Raw genomic sequence first — 21795 nt, 5'->3', positions numbered from 1 at the left:
GTAGAATGTTTTCCCAGCAGATCACAAACCATATCTGAGGAAAGACTTTAATAGATGGGAAGCCACCAAAGTCATGAAACCCTTGATGGAAGAACGCACATCCAACATTTCTGGAAACAAACTTGGTTTAGTTATGGATAGTGGAAAATAATGGCTGCTCCCACATACCTTACCCTCTTCAAACACCTACCTTCTCACTTCCCCAACAAAAAACATTCACAGCTCCTACCTCAACTTTCTCTTATTCTTTATAAACCTGCCCAATACTTCAAAATGGACTGCCAATCTGCCACTCTACCTTTCTGCATCTTTATCTTAGACACCACCATTTTATGGGGATTCCCTCCCCCAACTCCATTTATCAAACCTTGGCGTCTGTAGGGCTGTAGAGGATTTTCAGAACGGATCTTCTATTTCTTCACCAAATTCTCTGATAGTTAAGCCTTTGTGTTACACAACAAACCATATTCCAGTTTTGCTTACTTGCAATTCTGACACACTTTGCAATCAGGACACTGCCAACCTGCCCGTTTTATAGGTGTCACTTGTATATCCAGGCATATCCCATGGTAATGCTGGCCACAGGTAGTACAAAAAAGTTGGTCTAAGAGGTCGCCAGGGCTATCACAGACTGCACAGTTTGCTTCTTCCTTTGCTACAAATCAACAGACGGGTTTGGCATCATTTTCTGAAACAAAACTTTATCTGACTTCAGATAAAGGAAACTTGGATATAGCTTTAAATTATACAGATGAACGTTATAAGGATATTGCTCCAATGCTATATAAGGATTCATAAGCCAGAAAAATACTATGGAAGAAAGTACACAAAAACTAAAAGTACAATTGGTTTCCATATGAAAACATTCAATGTATAATGTCATTTTATACAGCAAAGTGCTATACATGGATTACATCCTTGAAAAATAAAACTAGTATTAACAAATTGATTTCCATTCCTTTTAAAGATATACCAGGAACTATCAACTACTAATATATCAAGAATAACGGGTGCAAGGTGACAGGGGGAGACAAAGTGGCCACAAATGAGCTGATGGGAGGTCAACCTTGCTCCTTCCCCTCATTTCTCAACAGTTTGAAGAGCTCCAGAACAGGAAAGCAGGGAAACAGATTTCCTACCACATCCCTGCCTGTTATCCTTCACCCCAGTCTGAGCAGGAATACTTAAAGACTTCAAGTTAGGAAAAAGACTGGAACAGAACTCTCTTCCCCAATTCTCTTTTATTATTTATGAAGAAAAGATTGTTCCCTTTATTACTATTTGGTATAATGAACAAAAATGGGAATTTTATTCTAGTCTTCCATGAGACATGAATCGCTCACAATAACCACTATTTTCCTAAATATGGATGAACCTTGGTATGTGCTCAATGTTAACATTAATGTGTTTCATATTAACAAAGGGTAAGGATTTATGAACTGGTGTAACAACGTAATTTCACAATGCATATTACATCTATGCTGCAAGAACCACCTTCCAAAACTGCTATTAATCCCACCGAGCTAAAGAAAAGAAAAGAAAAGAAAAGAAAAGGTACTTGTAGTTTGTGTTTTTTCCACCCAGTGAGAAGTACAGCAACTTCTGGAAGAAGGAGCAATTTTGATCAGGGAAAATAGGAGGTGAGGATTAAAAACTTCCACAACACTGCTACTCCAATCCAGTTTGGGCCTACCTACAGCTGCTTTTATGTTTCTTTAACAATTAGGGGTCAGGTTCAGAAAGCTTGTTCTGCATATGGAAGGATACTACTGGCAGAAGATCTCCGCATCCTCTTCTCCCCCACTGCGACCCCCCCATCCTCCAAATATCCTCTGGAAGGTCTCTCACCCCTCAGGATGAGATCTGGGGGGGGGGGGCATGGGGTGGTAATAAAGAAGAGGACATAGATGTCCCATTCCATCAGCAGTATCTTTCCGCATGCGGAACAAGTTTTCAGGATTCAACCCTAGGAGACCTGATCACAGCGCTTCCATTTCATGTCTATTTTGTCCCTTGCAAAAAATGTTATTGCGCACACAGGCTTTGTCTTTCATCTCCATCAAGAACCAATACGATACTCTTTTGTTTTAAAGTAAACTAAAAATGCACACAGACCATATCTATATCAATATACTTTTAACACATATTTCTTTTCCTTGATGTTTCCCTTCCTTTCCTCATTCATTGCTCACCCTAGATCACTTTTACCACAAAGAGTGAAAAACATTTTATACAACAGTAGCACGTGCTAGGACATTGGCCATGGGCAATTTCTATGTTAGATATATTTCATTATTACAGCAAATATCTAACACTACTTTTGTAAACTTCTTTTAAGTTGTAATACTTCTTTCATGCACATCACATCCACAGTCAGTCATGAACCCTATCCTCCCACAAGAGGCAGTAATCCCTGCTTCTGCCTCCTCCATCGCAAAATCCCCCAATTTGAATCCTATTCTGCATCTACCATTCCTGAAGAACTGCAGATGAGAATGTGCAAGAGCTCCTGTATAATGTGACTACCATTCACGATGACTCTATACTGTAATACGCTAAAGGATTTGTGGTAAAGATTTTGGCAGGGGCCAACTTAACTGCTCAAATGTACCAACGAACAAGACAAGCATAAGAGTCTGACTCTATAGCTGGTGCTGCTCAGATCCTAGACACTGACCTAGTTCACATATAATGACAGACCACAAATAACCCATGGATTGTCATGCATGAGCAGGAGAGACTGGGCATGCTGCCTCCTGCATGCCCACCACTTCTGCTTTTAATCAAGAAGCTATGATCAGCTGGGTCACAGGTTGCTGAGCTTTACGTATGAACCTGGAATGAATCCATGGTTTGTTGTTGGGTTAACTGCTGGGTTGTTTAGCTCCAGTGCTCTGGGTTCACATGTCATGCTCAACAACCTACGAATGAGCTGATTGTAGGCTGTTCATTAGAAGTGGAAGTGGCTGGCATGCTGAAGGCAGCATGCCCACTCTCTCCCACTTGTCTCTGTCGTTATGTGTTAACAGGCCCCCTAGGACCTACATAAAGGCATGGAAGACAGAAAGGCCCCCCAAAGGAGGACAATAAGTGGGAGGTGTTTTGAAAACCAGAAGCTAGGAGCCTCAGATTGTACTAAACCAAAGGAAGTTCAGGTCTTAGTGAAGGTTGGGACTTGGGACAGAGTGGTCAGAAGAAGGAAAAGAGGAGGCCAGAATAAGAGAAAGAAAAACAGCAGAGAGAATTGACGCATACATTCTTGTACAATTTTGGAATTGCAGAAGTTACGGAAGGCTAAAGTTCATATATTGGTTTGAAATAACTAACCAGTTCTTTTAAATCATTCTCTTTTCTAAATTCACTTAGTTCACTACTGCTACTTACATCTTTGTGGAGCCTGGTCAATGTGGTCTGGGCAAAGAAGGGAAAAGTTATTAAAATCCTGAAAAGTGCCTGCTCCAGCAGCACATGGGTAATGGTACATCTGGGTGCATTTCTCTTCACAGCATTTGATAGTGGCTCCAAGGTGCTTGCAATATGCACATCGCTGAAACATAAAGCACACACCTGTTTAGTATTTAAAATCAGTACCACCAACAGAGAGCTCAGAGAGCTCAAAACACACTATGTGTTTTACATTCTTCTCTAAATTTATCTTCAAACTCTCCCTGTGAGGTAAGTTAGGTGGAGAGATAGTAACTTAGTTCAAGTCACCAGCCAAATTTAACAGCTGACTAGAATTTGGATATTCTATTCCCAAACATAATACTCTATTTAACATAGCACAGTGAAATACACAGGTGTTGTTTTTTTGCACAGAGAACAATCCACTCAGATTACATTATAATTGTGTAATGTTTTTAACATTTTTTCCCAATCAAATGTCATTCCAGTACAATTTACCTAATATAATAGATTTGTTCAGTCCCTGCTGGGCTTTTCTCCTTCATTACATTTTGGGAAAAAAGTTTCAACCCATCATGGGTTTTCCCCACCCAGGAATAAGGTAATGTTAATCCACCAACAAATTTATTACAATGATGTAATTGTAGTATTAAATATATTTAACCTGCAGCTCACTTCATTAAACCTTATCTGATTGCTTTAGTCATAGCAATTGGGTTTTTTCTTTACATCATAGAGGCCCAGAGCAGAGCCATATCTGTAGTTTCACCAGTGTCGTGAAACTCTGACAAGGAAGAATAATTTAGCACCTCCCTTTATTCTCTTTGTTGCAAATGAAGGCCTGGATGCTCTTATGTATATCCTGGACTGAGGTGAAAGTCTCATGTAATATGTAATTTGAATGATTTGCCCTGGGTATCTTTAAAATATTTATTGTGCTTAGGAATGTATTAATTTTATGACAGACTTATTTTGTCTGTTAGATTGTTGAATAATAGTATGATTAGAAAATGTGTTTATAAATTAATTTCACAAATAAAGTAACAGCCTCTTTGTTTCAAAGAGCAGAAAACCTGGGACACAGTGTATAGTGAGAAAAAGTTTGTGAACCCTAATAATAATTACAGAAATTCCATAGGTTTACCACGATAGCCTTCGTGAATCAAAACCAGTCCTTTTCTAAATATCCAATAGGCTTTATATTAACCACTTCTGTGTCTTGTGAAATAAAATTATGCATAATTTTATGTTTTTATTCACAACATTTGTATACTGCTCCACACCTAGACAGATTCCACAGTTGTGTGGAAACACATCATGCTACGATCAAAAGACATCTCTGAGGACCTCAGAAAAGCAGTTATTGCAGCTCATCGGTCTAGAAAGGGTTACAAAACCATTTCTAAGGATTTGGGGCTCCACCAATCCATTGTCAGACAGATAGCCTACAAACAGAGAACATTCAAGACCACAGTCACTCTACCTAGGAGCGGTTGTCCTCCCAAAAATCTCTCCAAGAATAAACCGGCTCATCGTCCAATAAGTCAAAAAGAACCCCAAAGTAACATCCAAGGATCTGTAGGCCACTCTCACCTTGGCTAATGGTTCATGACTTAACAATCAGAAAGAGACTGAACAAGAATGACGTTCATGGGAGGATAGCCAGGAGGAAACCACTGCTCTCTAAAAAGAACATTGCTGCCCATCTGAAGTTCACTGAAGATCACATAGGTGATCCCCAAGACTTCTAGAACAATGTTCTCTGGACAGACGAGTCAAAGGTAGAACTTTCTGGCCTCAATGGGAAACATTATGTTTGGTGGAAAAAAAATTCTGAGTTCTAACAGGAGAACCTCATCCCAACCATCAAGCATGATGGTGGGAATGTGATGGTTTGGTCCTGCTTTGCTGCCTGAGGACCTGGACGGCTTCCCATCATTGACACAACCATGAATTCTGCAGTGTATCAGAAGATTCTAGAGGAGAATGTCAGACCATCCATCCATGAGCTGAAGCTAAAGTGAAAGTGGGTCATGCAACAAGACAATGATCCTAATCATACAAGCAAATCTACAAAAGAATGGCTGTGGAAGAAGAAATTCTGTGGTTTAGAATGGCCTCGTCAAAGTCCAGACCTAAACGCCATTGAAATGTTATGGCAGGAACTGAAGCGAGCTGCATGCAAGGAAGCCCTCAAATATCACTGAGTTGAAGCAGTTCTGTAAGGAGGAATGGGCCAAAATTCCTCAAAACTGATGTGAGAGACTGACCAGCAGTTACAGGAAATGTTTACTTGAAGGAATTGCTGCTCAAGGGGGTGCCACCAGGTACTGAATTTAAAGGTTCACATACTTTTTCACACATGGATATTTAATGCTGAATCAGTTGTGGATAAATAAATGTTGAAAAAGCATAATGTCTGTGAGTCATTTGTTTAATCAGGCTATCCGTTCTTCTTTATCTAGGATTCTGGGGTTAGATTAAGATCCAATAACATTTTAGGTTGAAAATATGTGATCCTAATGAATTCACAAACTTTTTCTCACCACTGTACAGGGCTAAGCTTACAAATGTAGATAGATCAAGAAAAGGAAGAGGACAGCAAAACTCTTTCAAGGAGAAATGAAGTTCATTTATTATGTATTGCAACAATACCCCTTCATGGATCACTGCCTTGTTGTGGCGAAGGCTGGCGTAACTCAGTGAAGCCATAGGCTATGCTGTGCAGGGCCACCCAAGACAGACAGGTCATGGTGGAGAGTTCTGACAAAATGTGGTCCACTGGAGAAGGAAATGGCAACCCACTCTAGTATTCCTGCCAAGAAAACCCCATGGAACGTATCACAAGGCTAAAAGATATGATGCTGGAAGATGAGACCCTCAGGTCGGAAGGTGACCAATATACTACTGGGGAAGAGCAGAGGCAATTTCCAAGTAGCGCCAGAAAGAGTGAAGCAGCTGGGCCAAAGCCGAAAGGACACTCAGGTGTGGATGTGTCTAGTGGTGAAAAGAAAGTCCGATGCCGTAAAGAACAATATTGTTTAGGAACCTGGAATGTAAGATCAATGAATCAAGGTAAGCTGGATGTGGTCAAACATGAGATGGCAAGACTGAACATCGACATCTTGGGAATCAGCGAACTAAAATGGACAAGCATGGGCGAATTTAATTCAGGTGACCATTATATCTACTACTGTGGGCAAGAATCCCTTAGAAGAAATGGAGTAGCACTCAAAGTCAACAAAAGGGTGGGAAAAACAGTACTGAAGTACAATCTCAAAAACGACAGAAAGATCTCAGAACGAATCCAAGGCAAACCATTCAGCATCACCGTAATTCAAGTCTATGCCCCAACCACTGAGGCCGAAGAAGCTGAGGTTGATCGGTTCTATGGAGACCTACAACACCTTCTAGAACTAACACCAAAAAAAGATGTCCTCTTCATCATAGGGGATTGGAATGCTCAAGTAGGAAGTCAAGAAATCACCGGGATAACAGGCAGGCATGGCCTTGGTGTACAAAATGAAGCAGGACAAAGGCTAATAGAGTTTTGCCAAGAGAACACGCTGCTCATAGCAAACACTCTTTTCCAACAGCACAAAAAGCGACTCTACACATGGACATCACCAGATGCTCAATATCGAAATCAGATTGATTATGTCCTTTGCACCCAAAGATGGAGAAGCTCTATACAGTTAGTAAAAACAAGAGCTGGAGCTGACTGTGGCTCAGATCATGAGCTTCTTGTTGCAAAATTTTGGCTTAAATTGAAGAACATAGGGAAAAGCACTAAACCATTCAGGTATGACCTCAATCTTATCCCTTATGAATATACAGTGGAGGTGAGGAATAGATTTAAGGGATTAGACCTGATAGACAGAGTGCCTGAGGAACTATGGACGGAGGTCCGTAACATTGTTCAGGAGGCAGCAACTCAATCCATCCCAAAGAAAAAGAAATGCAAGAAAGCCAAGTGGCTGTCTGATGAGGCTTTACAAGTAGCTGAGGAAAGAAGGGAAGCAAAAAGCAAGGGAGAAAGGGGAAGATATACCCAACTGAATGCAGAGTTCCAGAGAATAGCAAGGAGAGACAAGAAGGCCTTCTTAAATGAACAATGCAAAGAAATCGAGGAAAACAATAGAATGGGAAAGACTAGAGATCTCTTCAAGAAAACTGGAGATCTCAAGGGAACGATTTGTGCAAAGATGGGCATGATAAAGGACAAAGAAGGCAGGGACCTAACAGAAGCAGATGAGATTAAGAAGAGGTGGCAAGAATACACAGAAGAACTATACAGGAAAGATCTGAATGTCCCTGATAGCCATGATAGTGCGGTCACTGGACATACTAGAGAGTGAAGTCAAGTGGGCCTTAGGAAGCATTACTAACAACAAAGCTAGCGGAGATGACAGTATTCCAGCTGAGTTATTTAAGATCCTAAAGGATGACGCTGTTAAAGTGCTGCACTCAATATGCCAACACATTTGGAACACTCAACAGTGGCCACAAGACTGGAAAAGGTCAGTTTACATTCCAATTCCAAAGAAGGGCAATGCCAAAGAGTGTTCAAACAATTGCACTCATTTCACATGCCAGTAAGGTTATGCTCAAAATCCTACAAGCTAGGCTTCAGCAGCATGTGAACCGAGAACTACCGGAAGTACAAGCGGGGTTTCGAAGAGGCAGAGGAACTAGTGATCAAATCGCCAACATTCGCTGGATCATGGAGAAAGCAAGAGAATTCCAGAAAAACGTCTATTTCTGCTTCATTGACTACGCTAAAGCCTTTGATTGTGTGGATCACAACAAACTCTGGCAAATTCTTAAAGAGATGGGAGTACCAGACCACCTTACCTGTCTCCTGAGAAAGCTGTACGAGGGACAAGAAGCAACAGTAAGAACCGGACATGGAACAACCGATTGGTTCAAAATTGGGAAAGGAGTACGACAAGGCTGTATATTGTCGCCCTGCTTATTTTGGTTCAAAATTGGGAAAGGAGTACGACAAGGCTGTATATTGTCGTCCTGCTTATTTAATTTATATGCAGAGTACATCATAAGAAACGCTGGGTTGGATGAATCACAGGTCAGAATTAAGATTGCCAGGAGAATTATCAACAACTGCAGATACACAGACGATAGCACCCTAATGGCAGAAAGCGAAGAGGATCTAAAGAGCCTCTTGTTGAGGGTGAAAGCGGAGAGTGCAAAAGCTGGTTTGAAACTCAACATTAAAAAAATTAAGATCATGGCATCTGGCCCCATCACTTCCTGGCATATAGAATGGGAAGAAATGGAAGCAGTGACAGATTTTATATTCTTGGGCTCCAAGATCACCGCAGACGGTGACCGTAGCCATGAAATTAAAAAGACGCTTGCTCCTTGGGAGGAAAGTTATGGCAAACCTAGACAGCATAGTAAGAAGCAGAGACATCACCTTGCCGACAAAGATCCGAATAATCAAAGCTATGGTTTTCCCAGTAGCAACATATGCCTGTGAGAGCTGGACTATAAGGAAGGCTGAGTGCTGAAGAATTGATGCCTTCGAACTGTGGTGCTGGGGAAGACTCTTATGAGTCCCCTGGACTGCAAGGAGGTCAAATCAGTCCATCCTAAAGGAAATCAACCCTGAGTGCTCATTGGAAGGACAGATCCTGAAGCTGAAGCTCAAATATTTTGGCCACCTAATGCGAAGAGAAAACTCCCTGGAAAAGACCCTGATGTTGGGAAAGATTGAAGGCGAAAGGAGAAGGGGACGGCAGAGGATGAGATGGCTAGATAGCATCACCGATGCAATGAATATGGAGTTGAGCACACTCCGGGAGACAGCGGAGGACAGGAAGGCCTGGCGTGCTATGGTCTATGGGGTCACCAAGAGTCGGACACGACTTAACAATTAATGTGAACAATAACATTGCAACAATAACATTGAAGATGTAGTATAGCCATATGTTTTATTGGATATAATATGAGGAAGTATTATAAATAATTTTAGCATCATAGAATTGGAAGGGGCAATTCAGGCCACTGAGTCTGACCCCCCGCTCAGTGCAGGAATCCAGTTTAAAGCATCCCTGACAGGTAGCCATCCAGTCTTTGCTAGAATACTTCCAGTGACAGAGAGCAACCCCCCACTCCAGCATTTGGTTCCATTGTCTGACTGCTCTGACCGTTAGGAAGTTCTTCCTGATGTTCAGCACAAATCTGCCTTCCAGTAACTTAAGTCTGTTATTTTGTGTCCTATAGTTTTGGATAATAGAGAACAGGTTGTGTCCCTCTTCTGTGTGGCAACTGTTTCGGTACTTGAAAAGTACTATCATATCCCCCTAAGTCTTCTCTTCTCTAGGCTAGACATACCTGGTTCCTTCAATCTTTCCTCACAGAACTTACTTTCTAGTCTCCTGATCATCTTTGGTTGCCCTTCTCTCAACTTGTTCCAATTTATCAGAATCCTTCTTAAAGTGTGGTGTCCAGAACTGCACACAATATTCAAAATGAAGTATAACCAGCTCAGAGTAGAATGGAACTATTACTTTCCACAATTTAGAAACTTTACTTCTACTGATGCAGCCTAAAATTGCATTTGCCTTTTTTGTAGCCACCTCACACTGCTGACTCGTGCAGCTTGTGATCGACTACGGCTCCCAGATCTTTTCTACGCGAACTATTTTCAAGCCGGATATCCCCCATCTTATACCTGTGCATTTGATTTCTCTTTCTTAAATAAAGGACTTTGCACTCGTCTGATAAATTTCATTCTGTTATTTTCTACCCAGTTTTCTAACATATCAAGATCATTTTTGAATTTTGTTTCTGTCTTCTAAAGTATTAGCTATCCCACCCAGTTTTGTGACATCTGTGAATTTGATAAGCATTTCCCCCACCTCTTCCTCCAAGTTATTTAAATTTTTTTTGAAGAGTTCAGGGACTAGGGCCAAGCCCTGTATTTCCATTAGATTCAAAATAAAAAAACCCAGAAAACTCTTTTTTCCTTCAGTGTTGAAAATTCCAGACACCATAATTTGGTGCACACAACACAAAGTTCATCAAGTACAAAGTAAAAATCTAGAAATGGAAGCTGAATTCCCTCTCAACCAGAAAGATAAAGCCATAACAGCAGTAAAAGCTTGTCATCCAAAGTTCACTAAAATCACTAACAACAGAAGACCTTCTTAAAAACAAAGGTCTTCAGAATGTGGCAGAACACTATCAGGGAGGAGAGACAGTTTATCTGTCTGGGTAGGGAATTCCAAAGACTTGGGTGTGATCACTGAAAATATTCCAGTCAAATCAGAATAGACAATATATATTGCATTCCAATACAAGTATACTGATATACAAGTATACTGATGACATTTGAATTCTTACCAAGAACTTGAAAGTTGAATTGATTTAATAAAAACACACACCCTCTTTAAAAAGAATCACAAAAGCAAAGGTTGCATTTTGCCTGATGAAGAGATCTGGAGATCTTATAAGCCTGCACATTTTTTACTGACCTTTGAGCTGGCCTAATAAAGGTATTACTTTTCAGTCCAGAATTTTGTCTTGAACATCTAAGCTACAGTGATGAAAATGGGAATCTATTTTATTTTTTTTATTTTATAAGCTGCCTTTCAGCTCTATTGGGCAATAGATTCAGTCTTCAACTTTGTATTGTTTCCTCCTCAGGTTATCAACTAAGTGGTCATGTCATCTATTTTACACAAGGGAACTGCGTAAGTTAGACGTTCAGAAATTAGAACAGTTTGGAGAAACCTGAGAAGTAGTGAGAAATGATTTACAATACCATGTAGAGAAGCAGGGGAGGGGATGGGAATCTAATTGAACCTTTACAACACATATGGTTAAACTACATTGGCAATTAAAAGCATTTGGCAACGTAGCAAGAAAACCACTTTATAAACAATATGGTACATATAATCTGAACCATATAATCAAACAAACTAAGGATATCAACATTTGTTGAATTCATAGAGGGAAAAGTGATAAAGCAGTCAGAAGTAATAAATCCCCACAGGGAGTTTTCGCAACAGCTGCTGACTAGAAGGATTATTTTTTTCCTCAGTAGAAGCACAGCTTTGCTACAAATGAGATCAGAAGTTATGATTCAAGAAGCTCAAGTATGTTACTGTTAACTCTGCCTGACCTTTGACAAAGAAGAGTTCAAACACCACACAAATAAAATGTTTTTAAAGTTACATAAAAGCTACCACTTTAGTTTTGAAGCACTGAAATATTTCATAAGGGCAGTTTTTTAAAAACCCACTATACTCTGAATGGAGCTTAAAACAGTAAGACATAATAGGGCTTTCAAAACAAATGGTAACAGGTAAGAGGTTCCGTACTAGCTAAAGATGAATCTTCCCAAATCATAACCTTATTTTGCAGAAGATAAATTCACATGGCATGATCAAGAAATCAAGCTATAAGAACAATAAGCATGTTTCCACGTCTAGTTCAAAGAATTACAAAGGGCTGGATGCACCTATCTTGGAAGCTAAGCAAGGTTAGCCCTCGTTAGTACTTGGATGGGGAACCACCTGGGAATCAGGCTTCCTGCACTGAGCAGGGAGTTGGACTCGATTGTCTTGTCAGGTCCCTTCCAACCCTATGATTCTATGAAATGTTGAACATGTTCCTTGACTTGGAAATATTCTCAGTGCAACTGAACTATCTAGAAAATTAAGAAGAGCAACACAGCACAGTATCACCTCCATAAAACTAGCCATGGACTAATTTTCCTTATGCTTTTTCTTTCATTTTCTTACTGCTTCCCTGGCTGTTCTACACATTTTGCTCTAGACAGCCGTTCCATCTTACTGCTCTCCCCCAACTCATCTTTCCTTATCCATTTTGTGCAATACAAAATACAACAGGGCCAGCATTTTGAAAAGTTTAACCTGATAGTCTTTCTCGCTTGGATTTCACCTTCAATGTTTCAGATCAGAAATGAGTGATTTAACATATCCAGAAATTCAAAATGCCTATTTTTCTGCTATACTCAGGAGATTCTATTGTCTTTTTGCCTTGTCTTAGCCTACTCAGACTATTCACATAAACCATACAGTTGAAGGGTTAGAGGGCAATGATGCTGGATGTTTCCACATATGAAGGGGCACTAGTATTTCATACAAAGGGCATCAGTGAGAAAAGAGCCTTGCATCTCAAAGATCTGAACCACTGGATTATATCTTTAGTCTAATTTTAAATGGATTAGACACCTTCATGGAGAACAGTTACAACAGCCATGACAAATAAAGCTGCAAATGTATACCCACTTACCTACGAGTAAGACCCATTGAACTCAATGGGACTTGCTTCTGAGAAATCATGCATAGGATTGCCCTGTAAATGGAACCTCATATGCCTCATATTCAGAGGCAGGATACCTCTGAAAAGTCAGATGCTGCCGACATACAATAAAGGAAGGCTGTTGCTTTCATTTCCTATTTAGGTTTCCTAGAGGCATGTGGCTAGCCACTGTTGGAAGCAGGTTGCTGGACTAGATGGACCCTCTGTCTGATTCAGCAGAGCTCCTCTTAAACATTTCAGCACACAGTTTCTGTGTACACAATTTTCAGTGCATGCTATTAAAATAACTGGCAAGCTATTATCAGCCTTAATAATAAGCCGATAAGATTCTGCCATAGCATGATTCAAGGAAAAGAAATTTCCATAGATGAAGCAAAGGAATTATCAAGAGACTATCCTTAGTTTGATTACCATTTCCTTTGCATGCTTGCTTTGCCATTTTCCCAATATAAGCATGATCTAGCACTTCAACTTCCAGAGCCATCCCTACCATTAAGCAGAGCAAGGCAGCCACTCAGGCAGCAAAAACTGAGAGGTGGTGAACAGCACGGAGGTGTCGGAGGACAGAGCTATCCTATGTCCCCTAAGCGAGTCTGCTGCCCTCAGGTGCACTATCCCATTGGCAGTGCTGAAGTAAGATTCAACTACCAGTCTGGTTAGCTTCTGTATGTGGAATGGTGGGGGCACCATCCTTTCCTTCGCCTAAATCAGCAAAATGTCTTGGGCTAGCCCTGCCAATTTCTGCCAATAAAAGCAACCCCCCCCCCCCAAAAAAAAGTGTGGCTGGGGTGGAAGAAGGATAGGCAGAGAACACCTTTCATCTCACCCCATTCAGCTATGGATAATTAAGGAAGGTGGTTAACCTAAAAGTGATAGAATTGTATGGCATGATAGGTTCCTTTGACAACACAAAATTTACTCATCTGATAGAACAGAAACCCATACTGAAAATAATGGCGTTGAGTGATCCCTGAAGAAGTTCTTAATTATTAGGAGAGTTTCTGACGGCTGAATATAACTACCATATAGCAGATCTCTTCTAGAGAGGGAGAATCTTGTTATCTATTACTCCTTTGTGGCAACTTCTCTTTCTCTCTACTGAGAACTTCTTTTGCATGCATTTCCCTATTCTCCCAGTCAGCACCTTACTGCTAAACTCCTTTCTTAATTCCGTTCTTAAATTGCATTTTACAAATGGTACAGATCTGTCATAAACTAACTCTTACAGCTAATTTGTTTATATTGAGTCCTTATAAAGCAATTAGACAGCAAATGTTAAAAACGATTAGCTTGAAACATTAATTTCTAACGTAAGAAAAGCTATGGAAAGTTAATGTCTGCTGCTCCTGGTTTGCTCAATTTGACCACATTAGTCAAACACATTCTTTCTACCTCTGCAATAGAATATTTTTTCTCCCTCAAGCATTTTTTCTCCCTTTGTATTTTAGATCTACAATGCCTGCTTCTCCCACGCCCACTTTCTACTATCTTTCCAGTGTATTAGGTTTCTTTATTTGACAACCTAGAAATTTAAACAATTTAATTGCTGTATGAGCTTTGAACATATAATAAGACTAGTTCTGTTCAGCTGTCTTTATTTGCCAACTTTTTGAACTGAATTCCACAGAACATTAAGCATGATACTTAGTAGGAGCCTAAGTAAATTGTTAAGTAAATTATATCCTTTTGATAAATATACTTATTTGAAAACAGTGATTCTTCTAACCCTCTAACTATGTCCCCAGATGTGCAGAACTGCAAATTCTATTTGCTTCCTGGTTTATGAAGTGCAATGACATTTTTACAACCGTACATGATCCCCTCACCCAGGGGTAAAACAAACCATAATAATGCTTCTCCATCTGTTTCTTAATTTTGCATTCAGTTAACTTTGCATTCCAAACTAATAATCATTTCTCTTGTAATACAAATTGTTCAATTGTTAGAAATTATAGATGATCAATTTTTAAATGGCATATATATCTATAATGTTTCCATTGCTCTTAATTATAGTACTATTAAAGCTACCAAATGGAAGAACCACATTTATTCTCCTCCAACATACCCATTATTTGGCATACATTGGCACTCTTTCAAATCCTATCACTTTGTGTGACGATGTACCATACCATCTAAAAGGTAATGGAAACATTTTGATCCTTTTAGGGCCCAGTCTATCGAGTGCGCCTTCAATGCTCATAAGCCTCCAAACTCAGAGGCTTACGGCTATCCAATGCAAAGCGGGAGGTGCAGTGGAGGTGATTGTCGCCTCTGCCATGCCTCCCACTCTGCATTTTAGCTAGATGGGCTTTTTCGCCCATCTAGCTGGGGTGCTGCAGAGGGGGAGGGAAGGCGGCTTGGGAGACCAGGGGATACACTATAACCTGGCCTCTCCCCTCCCACAGAAATGCCCCCTTTGCCCCCTCTCTGAGGTTGATTTTGCAACCTTGGATAGTCAGCTGGTGTGATTCTCTTTGTGCCAGCTATGAGGGGGCAGGGCAGAGGAGCAGATTCCAGACTCGAGGTCAGAGTGCTTTTTCTTACCTTGGATCCGGGAATCCTAAATATCCAATGGCCCCCCAGATGCTGTCTAGAGGCTATAGGAGTGCTCTCTTAAGGCATTTACACAAATTTACACAAAGATGTATTCTTGAGTCTTTAGCTTCCTATCAATATCCAAGTTCCTTTTCAATATCCAAGTTAGTTTAAAACAACTATCCTGCCACAACAAAGGCCTTCAAAGTTGGTCAAGGAATTTATTTAAGAACAATTAACCACAATAGAAATGAAACAGAAAAGAAACATATAGTTTTAGAAAACAGCAGAATCCAGAGAGAGAAAGAGACACAATTTCAAGTGCTGGCAAAGGCTTTGGAAATACAAACTGGAAACGGATGACTCTGCTAGGCAAAACAAAGTACTGTGTGGAGAGGATGAAACTGACAAGTATTTACAAAGGGAGCATCCCTCTGTAGGGCTTCAGAATGGCCAGGCAAACTTGCGCAAGTGCACACTTGTGCAAGACCTCCGATTAAGAAAAAATATTAAAAAATACGACCCCATTTGTGCAAATTTAAAGACCTGAAAAAAGATCTCATTTATGCAAATCATAGGGAACCCCCCCCCCCAAAATATGTGTCTATTTCATGTGAACAAAAAATTATAAACATTTCCAGACTTGGGGGGGGGGGGGAATCTGCTATAGTCCGCCATCCCTTATCAGAACAAAAACACTGCAAAATCCCATCAGGCTTAAATGGAATGGAATTCCCAGCGTAGCATATCCCTACCTGACCTTACCTCCAAAGGTGGAGGCTCATGGAACAGGCCTTGGTGGAGGATTTTAACATATGGGCATTGTTGGATTGAAACAGGCAGTCCTACCAGGTCTGGGAGTATTTCTAGGTTCAAAGGTTAGAAACAGCACTGAATTGTGCCTAGAGACAAACTGGTAGGCAGTGCAAGTCCTTACTTAAGCACTTGTGAAATATAACCAGACTTACAAAACTCTATAAACAAGTTGGTGGATGCATTCTGTACCAGTTGAAGTTTCTGGACACTTTTCTAAGGCAGTACTATATATATATGACTGCAGTAATCTAAACCCCGAATATTACCAAAACATTGTTTCCATGTGGCAAGATCAAGCTAGCAAATCAATGAAAGGCTTTTTAGGCATTTACTTGAACATTCATCTGCAGAGCTAAATCTAAAAAGCACCCCCAAGCTGCAAACCTGTTCTTTCAGGGCAGGTGCAATCCTATACAACACAGGCTGAACACTAGTAACCCCAATATATTTTACCACCTCCATGTTGTCTAGACTGAGCTAAATTTCCTAGTCCCTCAGTCAGCCCATTATTGAATCCAGGCACTCCCTGCCTCACTGGAATTAAACAGAAGGAGAAAGAGATGTGGGTGTCATCTGCATATTGATGACACCTCACTCCGAACCCCTAGATGATCTTCCCTAGCAGTTTATGTAGATGTTTAATTACCATGAAAGACAAGATTGAACCTTGCAGCACCCCATACCACAAGTGCCATGGGCCAAGCAGGTATCTCCTAGCACCACCTTCTTGAATCAACTTGTCAGGTAGAAACACAAGCACTGGAGTACAGTGCCCCCCATCTCCACCCTTGACAGGAGATTCTAAAAGAACTGACAATTTCTCATACATGTTGAGAGCTATGGAAAGGTGGACAATTTGGGGCTATGTAATCTGCATGAAGAAAGCAACAACACAAGAATGAATATCCACACCACAACCTCCTTTGGTCCATTTTTAAGTATTCCTTCGTTTTGGTTGTACACAATATTATAAAACAGAAACATATGAAGTTTCTTATATAGATTTACCCTTACTGATGTAGCCAAGTTTCTTGCTTAGAATTACAGAACTAAGCATAACTTTAAAAACCCAGTATTTAATCTGCGGTTTACAGCTACTAAATGCAATCTTTTGTTTTATTGTGTTATCAATGGTTTATGCATTTTTATTAAGAGAGACATATTCCCTTATGAATATACAGTGGAGGTGACGAATAGATTTAAGGTATTAGACCTGATAGACAGAGTGCCTGAGGAACTATGGACGGAGGTCCGTAACATTGTTCAGGAGGCAGCAACTCAATCCATCCCAAAGAAAAAGAAATGCAAGAAAGCCAAGTGGCTGTCTGATGAGGCTTTACAAGTGGCTGAGGAAAGAAGGGAAGCGAAAAGCAAGGGAGAAAGGGGAAGATATATCCAACTGAATGCAGAGTTCCAGAGAATAGCAAGGAGAGACAAGAAGGCCTTCTTAAATTAACAATGCAAAGAAATCGAGGAAAGCAATAGAATGGGAAAGACTAGAGATCCCGTCAAGAAAATCGGAGATCTCAAGGGAACATTTTGTGCAAAGACAGGCATGATAAAGGACAAAGAAGGCAGGGACCTAACAGAAGCAGATGAGATTAAGAAGAGGTGGCAAGAATACACAGAAGAACTATACAGGAAAGATCTGAATGTCCCTGATAGCCATGATAGTGCGGTCACTGAACTTGAGCCGGACATCCTAGAGAGTGAAGTCAAGTGGGCCTTAGGAAGCATTACTAACAACAAGGCTAACGGAGATGACAGTATTCCAGCTGAGCTATTTAAAATCCTAAAAGATGACGCTGTTAAAGTGCTGCACTCAATATGCCAACACATTTGGAACACTCAACAGTGGCCACAAGACTGGAAAAGGTCAGTTCACATTCCAATTCCAAAGAAGGGCAATGTCAAAGAGTGTTCAAACTACCGTACAATTGCACTCATTTCACATGCCAGCAAGGTTATGCTCAAAATCCTACAAGCTAAGCTTCAGCAGCATGTGAACTGAGAACTACCGGAAGTACATGCTGGGTTTCGAAGACGCAGAGGAACCAGAGATCAAATCGCCAACATTCACTGGATCATGGAGAAAGGAAGAGAATTCCAGAAAAACGTCTATTTCTGCTTCATTAACTATGCTAAAGCCTTTGATTCTGTGGATCACAACAAACTCTGGCAAATTCTTAAAGAGATGGGAGTACCAGACCACCTTACCTGTCTCCTGAGAAACCTGTACGAGGGACAAGAAGCAACAGTACGAACTGGACATGGAACAACCGATTGGTTCAAAATTGGGAAAGGAGTACGACAAGGCTGTATATTGTTGCCCTGCTTATTTAACTTATATGCAGAGTACATCATGAGAAACGCCGGGTTGGATGAATCACAGGTCAGAATTAAGATTGCCGGGAGAATTATCTCAGATACGCAGACGATACCACCCTAATGGCAGAAAGCGAAGAGGATCTAAAGAGCCTCTTGTTGAGGGTGAAAGTGGACAGTGCAAAAGCTGGTTTGAAACTCAACATTAAAAAAATTAAGATCATGGCATCTGGCCCCATCACTTCCTGGCATATAGAAGGGGAAGAAATGGAAGAAGTGACAGATTTTATTTTCTTGGGCTCCAAGATCACGCAGACAGTGACTGTAGCCATGAAATTAAAAGATGCTTGCTCCTTGGGAGGAAAGCTATGGCAAACCTAGACAGCATAGTAAGAAGCAGAGACATCACCTTGCCAACAAAGGTTTGTATAATCAAAGCTATGGTTTTCCCAGTAGCAACGTATGGCTGTGAGAGCTGGACTATAAGGAAGGCTGAGCGCCAAAGTATCGATGCTTTCGAACTGTGGTGCCGGAGAAGACTCTTACAAGTCCCCTGGACTGCAAGGAGGTCCAATCAGTCCATCCTAAAGGAACTCAACCCTGAGTGCTCACTGGAAGGACAGATACTGAAGCTGAAGCTCAAATATTTTGGCCACCTAATGCGAAGAGAAAACTCCCTGGAAAAGACCCTGATGCTGGGAAAGACTGAAGGCGAAAGGAGAAGGGGACGGCAGAGGATGAGATGGCTAGATGGCATCACCGATGCAATGAATATGAACTTGAGCACACTCCAGGAGAGAGCAGAGGACAGGAAGTGCTATGGTCCATGGGGTCACGAAGGGTCAGAAACGACTTAACGACTGAACAACAACAACTATCAATGGAGAGAATCTTTACAACTAACATGAAGAGATGAATTAGCAACTGCTTCACTCTTAAACAACCCTCTTCTCCTGAAGATCTGCCGAGGCTAGATCAATTTCAGATTTTTTGCATGTCTTAATCAGAGTAGAGTTTGAGGCACTGGAAAGATGATGATCCAATGAAGCAATTCTTTTCATAAATAACCAAGATAAAGTAACTTCAGTTGTTTCCAAGTCTAGCACTGATGTAAGCAAAACAAAACAATTTGCTTTCTATTTGCTAAATGCTATGTTGCTTAATTATTTTAGACATATAATGCCAGATTCCAGACACTTCTGCTGTGGTCAGCAGTTTAATGCTAGGACCCATGATGAAAGGAGGTAGTAATACTACAACCTTGATTTTGTCCAATTAAAAAAGTGAAATGAAGTGGATAGAATTACCACAAAGAGTTTAATAAGGTTGACATTTTTGTAGTAGACAAAATAAATGAACTGCCAACGTTAATGCATGTAACAGCTCCAAATAAAATTAAGATAATGTGAATATGTGCCCCTTACACTGGTATGCAGTGCCTGGCGTCTAGCTGTACCTTACCTGCCTCCCAAGTACTCTGACCTTTTTGTTTTTCAGATGAGTGAACACTGCTGCCAGGTCTGACCTTTTCTAGGGGGCTTGTCCATCATAATAGTCCATACCGGACAGGGAGCAAACATTTTCAAGATGCCCAGGGTACAATCTTGATATAATAAATGCACAATCCACTCAAAGTAATTATTTTGTTTAAAACATCAAAATACATCTCTTACTATAATCACCTCAATAAATGCATTTTAAAAATAGTACCAACAATAATACAATTGTTCTGATCCTCTTGCCCACATGATAAAGGTTGTGAGTGTATAATTGAGCTGTTCAGTGAAAACAAACCTGTACTGGATGCTGCTACTGCTAACCAAAAAGAAGACATCCAAAAGTCTGACTTCCATATGTAAGTTTGCATTGGATATCACTGCAAGTGAATAAGCCAACCCACATGCACACATATTGGTACAGGTTCACTGAGACTTATGTGGATATATTCACATGTATATCTTTGGCTGAAGAGATCATATTTTACCTTATTGAAACAACTCCACTGGGTCCCAGTAAGTGACCAAGGTAAATTTAAATGTTTAGTCTTAGATTTTAAAGACCTACAGAACTTATGACCCAAATATTTATTGGACCACCTTCTCCTATATCAATTCACCCATCCCCCGAGTTAGTCAACTAAGGCCTTTCTCTGGGTGACCCCACCATCTGCAATGCAGTGGGAGGTGACTAGAGAGCTTTCAGTGGTGGCTCCGTCTTTGGAATGCCCTCCCAAGGAAGTCCTGCCAGAAGCCCTTATTACTTTCATAAATACTTGCATAAGGCCACTCAATGAGTTCACAATTGAGCTAAGGTGGGGATTTCCAGCTCATCTCTCATAATACTAATCAATCACTTTGCTATACCACCTTCTATAACACCTTTGCTGCTTGCTACAAAAGTCTATAAGATGGTGGAATTCTTTTCATTCCTCATCTTAAAATATTTACAGTTGAAAAAATAAGTGACACATTACCTATTTCCAAATTGTTATCCTCTATTGTTACAGTTATATTAAGAACTATTTGTAAGTAATTAGAGAAAATTAGTTTCCCAGTGTTTATTTGTGCATACAACACAACTTTATGCACATCTAGTTTTATTGCTTATCGGTTTCGTCAGCTACTGATTCCCATTCCCAACATACTAAAAGATTTCCTTTAAGACACACAAAAAATACCCCTGAAAAATATCAGTGGACACAGGAGACCTTAAACATAATGTTGTTGTTGTTTATTCGTTCAGTCGCTTCCGACTCTTCGTGACTTCATGGACCAGCACACGCTAGAGCTTCCTGTTGGCCGTTGCCACCCCCAGCTCCCCCAAGGTTGAATCCATCACCTCCAGAATATCATCCATCCATCTTGCCCTTGGTCGGCCCCTCTTCCTTTGGCCTTCCACTTTCCCTAGCATCAGCATCTTCTCCAGGGTATCCTGTCTTCTCATGATGTGGCCAAAGTACCTCAGTTTTGCCTTTAATATCCTTCCCTCAAGTGAGCAGTCTGGCTTTCTTTCCTGGAGTATGGACTGGTTTGATCTTCTTGCAGTCCAAGGCAGTCTCAGAATTTTCCTCCAACACCACAGTTCAAAAGCATCTATCTTCCTTCACTCAACCTTCCTTATGGTCCAGCTCTTGCAGCCATAGGTTATTACGGGGAAGACCATTGCTTTAACTATGCGGACCTTTGTTGTTAGTGTGATGTCTCTGCTCTTCACTATTTTATCAAGATTTGTCATTGCTGTCCTCCCAAGAAGTAAACATCTTCTGATTTCCTGGCTGCAGTCAGCGTCTGCGGTAATCTTTGTACCTGGAAAGACAAAGTCTGTCACTGCCTCCACGTTCTCTCCCTCTATTAGCCAGTTATCAATCAAGCTGGTTGCCATAATCTTGGTTTTTTTGAG

At 40.6% G+C, this 21795-nt stretch overlaps 1 protein-coding gene across 22 annotated transcripts in view; it reads right to left on the bottom strand.

Moving 5' to 3' along the window:
* Positions 1-21795, bottom strand: part of KMT2C (lysine methyltransferase 2C) — a 255472-nt gene that overhangs the window by 129947 nt on the left and 103730 nt on the right. For all 22 annotated transcript variants that reach the window (XM_084859346.1, XM_084859347.1, XM_084859349.1 and 19 more), the window contains 2 exons: positions 3385-3547; positions 484-655 (listed from right to left, as the gene is read on the bottom strand). In XM_084859346.1, coding sequence (XP_084715472.1) covers positions 484-655; positions 3385-3547 — 335 coding nt within the window. The remainder of the gene's footprint in view (positions 1-483; positions 656-3384; positions 3548-21795) is intronic.

The sequence above is a fragment of the Heloderma suspectum genome, chromosome 5, assembly GCF_057233095.1.
Source record: "Heloderma suspectum isolate Gila_16-S chromosome 5, 16-S_ref, whole genome shotgun sequence".
NCBI lineage: Eukaryota > Metazoa > Chordata > Lepidosauria > Squamata > Helodermatidae > Heloderma > Heloderma suspectum.
This window is presented reverse-complemented; position numbering and strand designations above follow the sequence as displayed.